The 14208-nt window shown below is 37.9% G+C and overlaps 7 protein-coding genes across 7 annotated transcripts; 3 read left to right on the top strand and 4 right to left on the bottom strand.

The window, feature by feature from the left end:
• Positions 1-261: 261 nt before the first annotated feature.
• On the bottom strand, positions 262-2652 carry C9374_000441 (uncharacterized protein; the record flags this gene model as incomplete). The annotated part of the gene is made up of 1 exon (XM_044694046.1): positions 262-2652. The coding sequence occupies one exon, from the start codon at positions 2650-2652 to the stop codon at positions 262-264; it is 2391 nt and encodes a 796-aa protein (XP_044552269.1).
• A 355-nt stretch (positions 2653-3007) lies between these two features.
• Positions 3008-5541, top strand: C9374_000440 (uncharacterized protein; the record flags this gene model as incomplete). Its single annotated transcript, XM_044694035.1, has 2 exons — positions 3008-3645; positions 3735-5541. The coding sequence occupies 2 exons, from the start codon at positions 3008-3010 to the stop codon at positions 5539-5541; spliced, it is 2445 nt and encodes an 814-aa protein (XP_044552268.1).
• Positions 5542-5813: 272 nt separating this feature from the next.
• On the top strand, positions 5814-6956 carry C9374_000439 (uncharacterized protein; the record flags this gene model as incomplete). The annotated part of the gene is made up of 1 exon (XM_044694023.1): positions 5814-6956. One exon carries the CDS (start codon positions 5814-5816, stop codon positions 6954-6956), a length of 1143 nt encoding a protein of 380 aa, XP_044552267.1.
• A 62-nt stretch (positions 6957-7018) lies between these two features.
• Positions 7019-7972, bottom strand: C9374_000438 (uncharacterized protein; the record flags this gene model as incomplete). The annotated part of the gene is made up of 1 exon (XM_044694012.1): positions 7019-7972. The coding sequence occupies one exon, from the start codon at positions 7970-7972 to the stop codon at positions 7019-7021; it is 954 nt and encodes a 317-aa protein (XP_044552266.1).
• Positions 7973-8284: 312 nt separating this feature from the next.
• C9374_000437 (uncharacterized protein) lies at positions 8285-9925 on the top strand (the record flags this gene model as incomplete). The annotated part of the gene is made up of 1 exon (XM_044694001.1): positions 8285-9925. The coding sequence occupies one exon, from the start codon at positions 8285-8287 to the stop codon at positions 9923-9925; it is 1641 nt and encodes a 546-aa protein (XP_044552265.1).
• An 82-nt stretch (positions 9926-10007) lies between these two features.
• C9374_000436 (uncharacterized protein) lies at positions 10008-10844 on the bottom strand (the record flags this gene model as incomplete). The annotated part of the gene is made up of 1 exon (XM_044693990.1): positions 10008-10844. One exon carries the CDS (start codon positions 10842-10844, stop codon positions 10008-10010), a length of 837 nt encoding a protein of 278 aa, XP_044552264.1.
• Positions 10845-10962: 118 nt separating this feature from the next.
• C9374_000435 (uncharacterized protein) lies at positions 10963-12261 on the bottom strand (the record flags this gene model as incomplete). The annotated part of the gene is made up of 1 exon (XM_044693979.1): positions 10963-12261. One exon carries the CDS (start codon positions 12259-12261, stop codon positions 10963-10965), a length of 1299 nt encoding a protein of 432 aa, XP_044552263.1.
• Between the last annotated feature and the right edge of the window lie 1947 nt (positions 12262-14208).

Genomic DNA, 14208 nt, shown 5'->3' with positions numbered 1-14208 from the left:
TAGATAATTTATCTTTGTGAAAATAAACGATCAACAGTCTGAAAATAAACCGTGCACCCAAAGAATATCCTCCCATTGCCAAATTAATGTATTTACTAAATTACACATGTTACTTAATGTAAGAGACTCCTTGTATTCCACAAATATTCTTACTCTATTCAAATCCAATCTCTTCAAGAAGCAAATGACTGATGAGAGTAAAACGCTCAATCGTGTGAAGAGATAGATACTCAGTTCAGACTTTATTTTGGCTCTCTTCAATTACTGGAGGTTTGAGGGTGAAGCAATGAGATCATTCTCTGAAGGTACTGATGGTATTCCCATAGAATTGTTTTCAGGAATTGAGCTTTGAGAGGTAATAGGTGTGACCATTGTTGATGACGACTCTACAAAATCTTGATTTCCATTCGAAGGTGATGCATTCTTGTTGTTACCCTTGGTCACTAAGTTTTGAGACGCCTCCACTTCTATATCAGAAAGCATTAAATTGTAATCTGCTTGTAGCGCCTTTTTCTGTATTTCAAAATATCGTTCTGTAATTTGTCGTTTTTCTTCTCGTATTTTGTCAAGAGTTTCATAGAGCATTTCAAGTTGTTCATCCTCTTTAACCTTAATGTAGCGTTTTTGAGTTTGTGTATCAAAATACTTGTATGTTCCAGCTCCGTCATTATATTCCCAAATAATTGTTGATTGAGGTTCAGAAATTGTAGTACTTTGTTGGCTTGCAGCAGTGTGAGCGCTGGCAGGAAATGCCATGCTACTATTGAATGATGAACTATAGTTGCTTACGGTACCACTAGAAGAACCGCTCATCATGTTACTTCGTGTTGACATACTACTGTTGGGTGTTGAGGGAGGTTGAGATGAGACAGTGGATGGAAATGCATTTTGTTGTGACATGTAGTTGCTGCTACTACTACCACTTATTGCTGAGCTTGGTTGCTTGTAAGGAAGCTTGGCTGGTGAAGGTGAGGCCTTATAATTAGTAGCTTGTGAAGAATTGTATCGATTTGTAGTATCCACATAGAGCTGGTTTTTTGGAGAAGAAAGTTGATAATTTGAGTTTGGAGGATAGTTATTGCTTGTGGCCGTTCCTGCATTACCAGTTGTGCTGACGCCTTGTGAGGAAGAAGATACAGCCGATACTGTCGATGCTGTTTGGGAATAATTATTGGATGACGAGTTTGGATATGGAGATGAACTATTGTGCTTGGGATAGTATGAATAATTATTGCTGTAATTGTCGCTTCTGTATGAATTTGAGCTCCATCCTCCTTGTTTCATGTTGTTGTAATATTCAGAGCTGCTTGAAGTTGTTGACCCAGGAGCGTTTCTATTGCCATTATCGTAGGAATTGCTGTTGCTGTAGTAGGTTGGCTTGGTCGGAGAGGCATATCTCATAGAATCTTGAGGAGGGTAGGAGCTCCTTGTACTGCCATCACCATAATAATCTCTACTCCCTCCTCTCGAAGGGTAAGTATTGGGATATGGTCTCCGAATGTCTCCACTAGTGGGCTGTTGATATGAAGAATCATACGGCTGTTGCTGTTGAGAGGAGGGAGTGCCAGCCGAAACATAAGGAGGAGATTGAGTGTTAGCTCTGGTAGGAATAGGTTCCTCTTCGTCAATCATTGCATTTGCATCCGTAGCAGACGAAGGTGGTGGAGGTGGAACGCTGTTAAAGTTTTGCCGTGATGAGGATGGAGGAGATGGATATCGATAATCGGAACCAAGCGACGACTCGTTATTCCTATATGCAGATGAGGAGGATGCATACTTATCAGGATACGATGTTGATGGTGGTGAAAGTGTGGCTGGCATCTCGGATGGTGGCGGAGGCTCCATGGCTGATTGTTGCTTGACAACAGGTGGAGGCACCTGTCCATCATTGGATCTATATGTTGATGTTGGAGGAGGATTGTAATAATGTCCACTATTACCAGTATTGTAATAATTATTGTACTTGCTGTAACCTCCTGATTTACGGTGTGAATAGTAAGGGGGAGCTCCTCCTCTGCTGTAAGATGTCATGTCATCATTTCGGTATTGAGGATGATGGTCATAATATGAATCATACTTTCTGTTATAATTGTAAGAATTGTCTGGATATGAATGGTAAGACATTTGGTCATTTGTCGATCCAAATCTTCTTGAATATCCATACGATGAAGAACTAGAGTTTGGTGTGGATGTTGATGGAGAGTTCAAATTGCTGGGAGAAGAATTGATGAAATTCGAAGAGGGTGTATCAATTTTGTTTGGTGTAGATGGAGCATTGGTTGAAGGTGGAGTTGTGGATGAAGAAGGGACAATATTCTCAGTTGGCAAAGATGACGAAGATGGAGGCGGAGGTGGTGGAGGATGATGTCCAGCATTTGTAGTCTCATTATACGAAGAAGTATGATAATGCTGTGGTCCATATGAGCCTCTATTATAATTGTTGTTGTAATAATTATTATAATTCCTAGAGTATCCACCGCCTTGATGATGATAATACGGAGAATTTCCGTGATGATGATGTGTTCCATACGAATTATACGTTCCGTAATTTCTTTTAGGAGGATAGCTGGTCATTGGCGGTTGGGAGGACGTGTTCATCATGGGTGGTGGAGGTTGAGAGTTCATCGGAGTGGAAGATGAAGGTGGAGTCATTTTTTTGATTGTTTTCACAACGTTGGGTTCGGATTGTGCCAGATATTGAGACTTGCACAATCCGAGACTTGAATGAACTTATCTCGAAAGAAATCCGTTAATCTTGATCAAAGAAAGGACTTGGAAATCATTGTTAGTGGGATAACAACGTTCAGTCAACCAAAAAAAAATTATTTGTTGCATTATAATAACACCTTTTACTCACCACGCAAGATTTTTTCATGCTAGGAGCACCCTTCGGAGAGGCTTGATTCGCGATCATATTCCGCAAAAAACATACATTCCGAATCTGTTGGTGTATATTGAATCTACATCAACAATAATCAATCACGAGTTGACTCAAAAAAATTAAATCATGAACGACGAGGACAAACATGGAGCATCATCAGCTTCAACAACACCCATATCATCAGAATCTTCTCAAAGAATTGCATCACCAATCATCATTACGGTGAATCAACCAAATGATTTATTATCAACCAATACTACGGAAAAAACATCTAGCATTTACTTGAAAGAAGAAATGGTATCCTCGAGCGATGCATTGATTACGAAGGATCTTCCTTCTAGCAATGAAAATTCATGCATTGTGTTGGAGACAAACAATCATCATGATGTACTGACTGTGCCTGTGCCTGTATCTTTATCACCCTCTTCGTTCTCACCTCTTTCACTTTCTTTCTCACATCATAAAACCATGAAAAGAACTGTCAAAATATATGATGCTGACACACCTCGTAATGAAAGTGGTATTTCACTCAATCAAGGCGGTTCTGATGGAGGCGGTGCAGTATTGAGTCATGTTGGTACTCCAGAAACAACTATTTCTCATGCAAATCCAATGGTTTTCAGGTCTGTCAGCGACATTCATTCGGATCGAACTGGCTCGCCCAATTTTGTCAAGAATTTAAAATTTGTAAAGAATTTGAAGGAGAGAAAATATATTTTCTTTGGGCCTGTAAAGGAAGATCATGGAGACAAACATGCAATGCCGTAAGTTGATTTCTGAGTGCTGAAATCAAACGAATATTTTGACATTTTATGGAATGAATGGATGCAATTGTGGTACTTGAAATATTTAGTCCAAGTGTTTCTTTCTTTGACGTAGAAAAACCAAAGAAATCGAAAAAGACCACAAAAATTACTAAAGTATTATTAAGCAGATGTTACAAGCTGTCCATCATTGGATTAATATTTTTCACTCTAGTTTTAATTGTTTTATTTGCAGTTGCGATGGACAACAGTACGTCACAAAACGGATTCTTTACAAGCGGATCTCCAACTACCATCATATGGATGAGTATAATACATGCTAGTTTATGCATTACCATTTTATTTGATTTATTTGTACCCTTATTAATACTGAGGCTTTACAAACGAATTGTGAAATGCATGTGGAAAGACGTAAAGGATGAGAAACAACTGAACATTGACGGATATTTTGTTTCTCTTGTCATTCGAGCTATATGGTCCTTAATGATAGCAGTCGTTGGATTTATTAACTGGATTTGTTATGGTCTCTATTACGAGAGCAGAGACCGAATTGCAGGCTATATTTCCTTTTTTACGATACTCACTCCCATTTCATACATTTCCATGGCATATCATCAATATGTGCGATTCAGAAAGCACAATATTTTAATTTTCGAGTTCAAGGATAGCATCGACAATGTTAAAATCGATCGAATGCACAAGCGAACGCGATTATGTTGTCGAGTTGGATTCATGTTGAAACTTGTGTGCTATTTACTCATGACAGCCATATATGCTGTATTGATACTAATGACAATACAGGCTGTTTCGATAGCACAGGACGAGCTCAAATACCCAGGAAAATTAATAACAGTGACTTCAAAGAAACAACCTTTCGATTTGCACTTGTATTGTGAAGGTCGAGAGGATAGAGACGATGTCGTACTCATGGATGCAGACGTTGGTGTAGCTTCTCCTTATGCCTATTACAAACCATTACTTTCATTACTTGCCAACAGTGGAATGCGAGCATGTGTCATCGAACGGGCTGGTTATGGCTTCTCAGATTCAGGCGCTTTCCCGAGAGATTTGGGCAACAACACGGCAGCAGAAATGGTCTCTCTCATCAAGTCTTCCTTAAATACTCCAATTGTTTTGATTTCACATTCTGCAGCATCATTCACAGCTCGAGTCATGATGCATTATTATCCCAAATTATTGAGAGGTGTCGTATTGGTACATCCAGCTCATGAAAACCAAGATGAGCTCTATTTTAAAGGTCAAGTATATAACATGACAATGGGTGAGTATGAGCTTTTGAAACGGCAAAAGCTATCTTCCAATAATTGGATTCGTTTTGTGACACCCCTTGCACTCACTCGTCTATTTCCACAACATTTCCATGCCAATTTCATTTTGACACAGGATGACATTTTTGAACTGCACTATTTGAACGGATGGAAAACCTATTTTTCAGTATCCAACATGTCCCTCATTTATCAATACACACAGCATACCATCCATTTGAATAAGTACAGCAATGTAGTATGGAGTGAATTGAACAGTTTTTCTTCCATTTCACAAATGATGAATGACCTTCGAGGAGGAAATTTCTCGCTCTTCCATTTCAATTCTTCACGACCATTCTCAATGAGTATTTTAACGAGTCAACATGTATTGAATGGCACCTGTGAAGACAATAATTTGGATGCTTCTTCAAACCTTTGCAAAACCTTTCTTGCGTATCAATCCAAGAGACAAGACTTTCTTCTTTCCATGCATTCGGATTTGGCAAATTATTACAAAAATTATTTATTGGAATGGTCGCTTATTCCAGGTAATTATGATGTCATTTTGACCAATCCTTCTGTAGTGGCACAACATGTGATTAAGCTTATGGTTCACACCAAGCCGTGATTATTGAATAATTTGACCATATTATGTGACAATATGCGAATCAAGAATGGTCTTAAAGAAGCCTTAAATGAAATACAAATGTTTTGAATTTGACCAAAAATCAATGACCTTTTTTTCATGACCAACCATTGATATTGGACAAAAAATTACAATCAACAAGAGCTCTTGTTGAATAATTATCATGATTCCCTTATTTCCACTACTGACAGTTATTGTGAACAAAGAACTTGACACGAAATCTTTCCTGTGTGTGAATCTAAATTATAAAAAAAATGTCTTCATGGGCAGACCTACTTCGAGGCTCCAGTAGCAATCCAAGTAGTCATTCTGCAAGCTCATCCAGCAGCAACAAGTTTACTTCCATTTCAGCTGCTTGTACAACCATTGGGTCACCTCAACAACCGAAATTGACTTCCGTGAAGCAAACTTCCAAAACATTTGTTTCCATTCCTGCTGCTAGCACAAGCAACCAGAATATTCATCCGAATCCGAACCAAAATAACATGGCCTCTTCTTCTTTGGTAATGACATCATCATCACTGCCCGCAACAACAACAAGTGTCGTCTCACTTTCCACACTCAAGCAACAATGGAAAATGGAACAATTGAATTTAAAAAAACAATTGAAATTGTACAATGAAACGAGTTTTGATCCAACTCGTCTCTCGACCACATTGAAATATATTGGAGGAGTGGATATTAGTTTTAATTCGGTGGATCCTAATCAAGCAGTGGCATCGTTGGTGGTTTTATCATTTCCAGATTTGAAAGTGATTTATGAAAATTATCATCATGTGACCATGACTGTGCCGTATATTGCTGGCTTTTTGGGATTTCGAGAAGTTCCACACTATGTGAAATTACTCGATGAATTGAAACGAACACAGCCACAGATTTTCCCTCAAGTCATTCTCGTGGATGGAAATGGAATTTTACATCAACGTGGATTTGGCAGTGCATGTCATTTGGGAGTCATTGCCAATGTTCCAACTATTGGTGTTGCAAAAAAGATGCTCTATGTAGATGGTATTACAGAGGAACAAGTTCAAGAATTGGATGAAAATGAATTGGAACGAAAAGGAGATTATGCGTATCTGACTGGAAAATTTGGAAATGATTTGGGAGTAATGTTATTGACTTCAGATGTGTATCATGAACCTGTGTATGTGAGTATTGGTCATTGTGTCTCGTTGACAACGGCTATTGAGATTGTGACCATGTGTTGCATTGATAAAATTCCAGAACCTATCAAACAAGCAGATTTGAGAAGTAGAAAGATTGCCAAGAATTATGACATGAACAAGACAAAATTCAACAATCGATCTAACACAAATACAAAGGGACAAGATAGACTTCATGATAATGGTTCACAGTATGGACGTCAACAGCAGCCCACTAAGAAAAAAAAGCACTAAATAATCATTAGAAGGCGTGTTGTAAAGACATGGCAGTCCAATGAGCTCAAAATTCTCCAAAACTATGAGACAAGTTTATCTAGACCCTTTTCCAATTGCATGTACAATAATTGATGATAGCCTGGTATTGCAGTGGGATCTGGTTTTGAAATTTCATCATACGTTTCTTGTGGCATGCACTTTTTTGCAGTTTCAAACCAATAATTGAGAGCAGGATTTTCCTGTAAGACTTCCTTAGATAACTTGTCTAATTCTCCAATTTTTCTGGCGTGCAGCTGACCTAACCTGTACATGCACATACTTTCCATGACTTTGAACCTCCAAACTTGTTGCGGAGTTTTGTAACATTTTTCTGATGCATTTGAAGACTCTTCGATGCATCTTCGAATACTTTTCTCAGCTTCTGTATATATTCCTTCAGCATATAAAGTTTCTGAATATCGAAATAATAAATCGAATGCATTCACTCCCACACAAAAACTGGACAGTAATGTATTTTCAAACAGCGGATCAATTTGTCCTGTACTATTCTTATAAAATTGCAAAATTTCTTCATACTCTTCTGAATGTTGACCTAATAGCTCATGTTTGTAGAAATTTTGTGTCGTAAAAAACAAGTTTACAAGTTGATTTTGTAATAATAAGGCTTGATGAATTGGTATGCCGGCTGTAAAAGTTGTTCTCTCTTTTTTCGGAGGATTTAAACATGCTAATTTCATTGTTTCTGTCGTATAAAATCCCAATTGATATCCAAATATTGATAACTTTAAAAATCCCAATTTCGGATATAATTGTTTCTCTAGAGGCATTGTTTGCTTTTCGTGTTGAAATCGACTATTAAATTCTTTCATTTGAGAATTAAATTGTTGAACTTGATTGAGTAATAGCGGAAGCTTTGTTTGTGGATGACCCACATGCACTCGCAACAATTTATCACAATTTCCGTACGTCCTATTCAAAAGTTCTTGCATGGAAGCAGCGATTAGAGAGGATGCAGCAGCAAACTTTTTCGCCATTTTTTTTTGTTTTTGAAAGAAACAAAACTACACTTGGCCAAGAAATGAAAATAATACGTCCATGTTTCATTAATGGGATTTGAAAAAGGGATCTTTTATTATAAGTTCCCGAATAATTGATCAATGAATTTAATTTAAATTCAAAATAATTGTTGAAAAAAATTCAGCACCTCTCCATCTTGCTCAATTCCTTTCATCACAAAAGTTGTTTCATCATCACATTTAGGTATTTTGGATCTCATTTCTAGATTCCGTTTTTGAGTGTACACATACATATTCAACACAACAACTAAATAATCAATTTAACAATTCATGAAAAGAAAGCTTTCAGCTTCCGAAGGTACTGCTCCTATCAACAACTCCGAAGAAATGAAAAAGCAAAAGAAAACAACTGCTTCTACATCACCATTGAAAAGAACTCCCGAGGAGGAAAAGGCTCATCAGGAATATTTGGAAAAACTCAATATTATGGATCATTTGAATGCCGAGTACAGCTCTCCAGAAGGCATCCAAAAGTGTAAGCAAGCCTTCAAAGAGAATAAGCCATTCCCTCATTTGAACTTGAAGAACTTTTTCAATAGCGTTGAATTTATGAAAGATGTAAAACAAGAAACTCTCTCGCTTAAATATTGGGAAAAGAATAATGACTTGTATCATTTCTATCAGACAAAAGATCTTCAAAAGAATGCAATTGTTGAACAAAATGAACACATTCGTAAATTGAGAGATGTTCTCTACAGTCCAAGTTTTAGAGGATGGCTTGAGGAAGTGTGCTCTTTGAAGGAACGCGGAATTGTATTGAATCCAACAATTGATATGTTTGTGTCGTGTTATAGAGATACTCATCATCTATTGTGCCACGATGATGAATTGGAAAAGAGAAGAATTGCCTATATTATATATTTGGTTCCTGAAAATTGGAGTGAGGCTGATGGAGGTCATTTGGATCTCTATAATTGCGATCCTAATCAAATGGATCAGCCAGTGAGTATTGGTGGCTCTATTCTTCCATCGTTCAATTCAATCTCCTTCTTTGAGGTTTCTACAATTTCCTATCACAGAGTCCGTGAAGTATTGAGAAGTGTGGATCTTGAAGAGGATCGTATTGCTATTACTGGATGGCTTTATAGTGACACTCTTGTCGAGAGACCCGATTATACCATCGAAGATATTGCCCCATTGAAATATGAAGCTCCAACTACGGTTGCCGAAGATCTTGCCTCTAAGCCAGCACATATGGATTTAGCTTACTGGCTTTCTGAGCCCTATTTGAAGGACAATATTAGAGAGGCAGTCAATAAGCAATTTTGTGACGAGTCATCTATTGAGCTCAGAAAGTTTTTGAGTGAGGAAAAATTCAACAAACTCTATGAGGAAATTAAGGCATTACAAAATGATCAACATTTTGAGTTGACTATTCCTGCAAATAGAAGACACTTTTTGAGATTGAAAAAGGATACTCTCGACAGTAATTCTCTGTTGGCCAAGTTCTATGAATTTGTCTCTTCTCAAATCTTCACCTCATACATGAGTGAATTAACATCCTTGCCAATTAAGAATATTAATTTACAGGCAAGAAAGTTCAGGAATGGTGACTATGCTCTCGTTCAAAACACACCAACCAATGAGGTTCGTCTCGATGTTTTGATTCGATTATGCCCAGATCATTGGGACTTTGAATATGGAGGTGGTGTCACTTACATGGACGAGGAAGAGGAGTTGTTAGCTATTTTACCTGAACCAAACACAATTTCCATTGTTTTACGTGATGAGGGTGTTCAAACCTTTGTGAAATTTTTGACACATCATGCTCCAGGTGATGTGTATGACTTCTTACTGACTTGTGAAACTGAGATTCCAGTGGCAAGTGAGGGTGATGAGGGCTCATGGGAAGATGCTGATGACGATGCCGAAGGTGAGAATGAGGAAGAGAACGAGGAAACTGTTGACTAATAAATCTAACTTGAGTCATAGGACTAATGAATTTGAAAACCATTTTCAGTTGTGTCTTTTGGTAAATCCACTGCCACTTGGATTAATTAATGTCACTCCTCAACAATGCATAATAAACGACATCATGAAACTTGTTATGATAAAATTCATGTTCTCGCAAATAACCTTCCTTCGTGCACTGTAATTTTTCACACAATTTACAACTTCTCGTATTCTCAGCATCAACCTTAAAAATTATTTTGTGTACATAACTATTGATGACAGGGCCGTGTGTTTCATTGCACGCCATCGAAGTGGTACTTGTTGTCGATATAGGAGCACTTGTTTGAAATAAATCTCGACAAAATTGTCTCACTGCTCGAATGGCAATTCCCTTCGATTGAAATTCTTGGCCAATCCAATACCCAACTTCACAATTACAATTGCTCGGATTAAAATTTTGAATGGCCACTAATCCTGCCATTTCATTCCGATACCAAATGGCAGCTGTCAACATGATGTGTTGAGGAATAAACTGATTATATCGTTGATTACATGTATCGATGAAATTGCTAATACTTCGCTTGTCATTCCCAGCCAATGTAATGGTAGGAATAAATTCATGAAGAAATGTCAAATTTCTACGAGTCAGTTCAAAAAGAGTGTCGACATCATCATTGCAATGATCTGAAATTTGTAAATTTTCATCGATCATTCCAACAGTGTGATTGTTGAGTGGTGTAAATAGTTGATTGACTTGATTGTTGGTTTGTTGTGACACTAAATTACACAAAACCACTTCATCATCAACTCTCCGAAAATAGTAATGAATTTTTGGATGATACATTTTGAAAGTAGTTGGCAAGCTTGTAAGAGTTGTCGATGGTTGATCATTGCCGTACGTGGTGGTAGTGTTAAACACGTCCGAAAAAAAGCCCATTTTTTTTAATGATTTTTTATTTCTAAAATGGCGTTTGACGTGTTCATGGTGCATTCAATTCCCAAGACAGGAATTCTATTAAGAGAAATGATGCTCATTCCACACGACTGCATGCACCTTATTGAAATTCTTCAGCATTAGAATTTACAAAATGAATTTCCTTTCCTTGCTGTTTCGAATGTTCCATCATAATCTCATCGAACACATTTGGTCCAAATCGAACACGATATCGACTCGTATTATTGTTGTCATTCACTACGGAAGTGAGTTCATTGTTCTGACACAAAATCGTTTGGGGAGAATTCTTTCGTTTCGTTTTGGAACCAAAACTTTTCGCAATTTTTCGTCGGTTTTTCGTTGACAATTCTCCCGCCTTAATCAATGAAGGTTTCTTCTTTGAGGGAGCAATTTTCATGGATCGTTTTGGACTTAGAAAATGATGTTCCTCATCGAAATAATATGTAAATCGTAGAGGGGCGTGATGAATGTTGGTACATGTACGACAAGAATTGGACGAATGGCAAGAGGTTGTTGTTGGTACAAGGGACGAACCGGATGTTGAACAAGTGTCCATCATCATGAACGGATTAGAAGAAGACGAAGGGCATGAAGGAGGACTTGAGGTGCATGACGACGTCGTTGAGGATCCTTCTGTGGTGTTCGAGGCCTCGTTGGATGAATTGGATTTATCTGAACAATTCATGATGTCTTGAGAAGTGTTTCGAATCTTGTCAAATGAAGCATGTGGTGTTGTGGAATGAGTGTCCATAAAAGGAATTGCATTAGTACGGATCGAGGCGTCGTGCGACAACATGATGGCATTTGTTCCTTGTTGTAGACCCAAAGATGACGACATGGAATTTGTATTGAAAATGCTCCATGTCAATCCCAACTCGGATGGGACATCTTTGAGAGCAAGATCAATCAAGGCGCAAAGATCTTGTGATCGATTATTGTGATTTTCTTGTATCGAATAATAGTAATCTTGATTCCACGTCATGCATGAATCCAATTCGAATGGTGGTAATCCTAAATATTGTCCTTGTTGGAGTGGTGTTGGTAGTACGTTCGTTTCAAAGCTCGAGTTGCTCGTCGTTGGAAATTGGAAAGAATTCATGGAGAGTCTTTTTTTTGATGAATGGCAGTAAGAGAGTGTTTGGAATGAGGATGTCTCGTGAAAGTTGGACATGTCTGAATTCACGACGACATGATCTCTACGATCTAGCCCGGATGTTGAATGGGGATGTAATAATGCTACAAGGTTGTTTGGGGATTCAAAGTTGCCATTTTTAGTGTTTGATGGTTGGCAGGGTGGTTCATGATAAGTTGCATGATAGATCTGAGTATTCGTATCGTTTCGAAAAGGGCCATTGCAGGGTGACAATTCACGACTCCCAAATGCCAGTTGTCTTGACATTTTCTCAAAGATGAAATTTTAGAAAATCGTTAGTCAACTTTTAGAAATTTAAATTGTTAAGTTGCGGTTCGGAAATCAAAAGACACTCTTACACAGTCTTTTGATGTTGTGCTTTTTGTTTTTTTAATATTCAATGAACCCTTTCTTTATCATCGCAACTCCACGAATGGTGACGGAGGAGCAATGACCTTCGCGTTAATAGCTCTTCATCGTGCTTGCCTATCCGATATCATGTATACAGTAGGCGCTGCATTTCCATTCTTTCCAGGTCAGATTCGAGAGGATGTTTTTTCTCTTGTTAAAAACAATAAAATATTTCCAAAAATAAATGCTCATCATGTGCGAAAGAGAGAATTCACTTTGCTGACTTCGCATTTTCAAAACCTTTGATTTTTGGAGAGAGATAGACCCTTTTTAAATTGTGCAGGATATGAGAATGGTTATCATATCTTGGTACGATCATAATCATCAAAAGCATATGGTTGTCTGAGAAATTACAGGATCGGTTGTTGTTTTTTTACGGTTGAAAAAATGAATTGAGGAGAGCCTCAATTATGTAGATGATTCAATGTTCTCAGTTTCTCTTAGACCTGAGGTAGTAGTTGATAGAGTGCTCGAAAATATGAGGATAATCCCTGCGCAAGGAGGATGGAGGGAGTCAAAGGATCCGACGTTTCGCTCATTTCAAGATAGTACCATGAATGTCGGATACCTCTTGTGGTGATGCGAGGACAATTCGCTTTTGATTCAGGTACAGATTTGAAAGCTTTTATTACGACGTAATCTTCGGGAATTTAATTGACCCATTTTGTGTGGGACGTTGGCAAATTCAAAATAGCTCCATGATTCCTTGAATTGATTTAATGACAATCTTCCTCATACGTTGGAACAAAATGTAATTTCTTTGCATGATTGGTTGGTTCTGAGAAGGAGTTGTACTCCCTCATCAGTTCGTCGAATGTATTTGGCCCAAAACGTATACCTAGGGCTTTTTGAATATTACAAGGGGATTTCTTTTTGATTTTGTTGTCCAAACCTATAACCTCACCACTCTTTCGCTGCAATGAGAGTGTATGTTCAACTTCGTCCAATCTGTTTTGTGATTGTGGATTGTACAATTTTTTGGGTCCTCATTAACTATCAGTGAGAGGTTGTGGGATGAGTGACAACGAGATCGTTTACGGCTTAAATACGAATTCTTTGCATCGAAATAATACGTGAAACGACCTAGTCTCCCTTTTTGCTGCTGTTTGCGATTCACACATATCTGTGGATCGAGAAGAATAAGTGAAGGCACTCAACGAGGGAGAGTGACTTGTGTTGGTGTAGCAGCTGTCACATGACCTTGTTTCTTCGATCTTCGTTGTGGTTGTCAGCACACTCCAAATTAATCCCAGCTCGGAATGAACATCTTTCAATGCCACATCAATTAGAAAACTCATTTGTTGATAGTATTCGCTGGTGTTCATCGTGTAACTATTTCCTGAATGGCTCTGACCAAAGTACACTCAGTTCAATACATGAGGTTGGTGTTTGTTTTTCTTTGAGAGAATATTAAAATTGTCGCTTAGCGAAAAAAGAATTGAATAACGGTACATTCATGGTTTGGACTGTTACTGACCCGACAAACCCTCCCGAAATATTGTGAACTTGGACGGAAAAGCAATCCGTTCATCAGGGGCATACGACCTTTTTCAAAATTTTTCAATTTTTAAGTTCAAAACAACGAAAGATTACAATTACTAATTTATTGGAGATAGTCTTCAAAGTGTGGAACGAAATTGACGAAACGAACTGTATTCCTTCCATCCACTTGATTCTCGTACTTGATAGCTTCATATTGATTAGAACTAAAACGAAGTGACCTCTTGTGCTGTTTCTTTTTTCCATTGTTAGGTTTTTGAATTTTGCCTCTAACTTGGTGAAGGCTGTTGTCCTTTCTACAAG

The sequence above is a fragment of the Naegleria lovaniensis genome (assembly GCF_003324165.1).
Source record: "Naegleria lovaniensis strain ATCC 30569 chromosome Unknown tig010, whole genome shotgun sequence".
Lineage (NCBI taxonomy): Eukaryota > Heterolobosea > Eutetramitea > Acrasida > Naegleriidae > Naegleria > Naegleria lovaniensis.
Note: the sequence above shows the minus strand (reverse complement) of the source record. Positions and strands in the feature narration are given on the sequence as shown.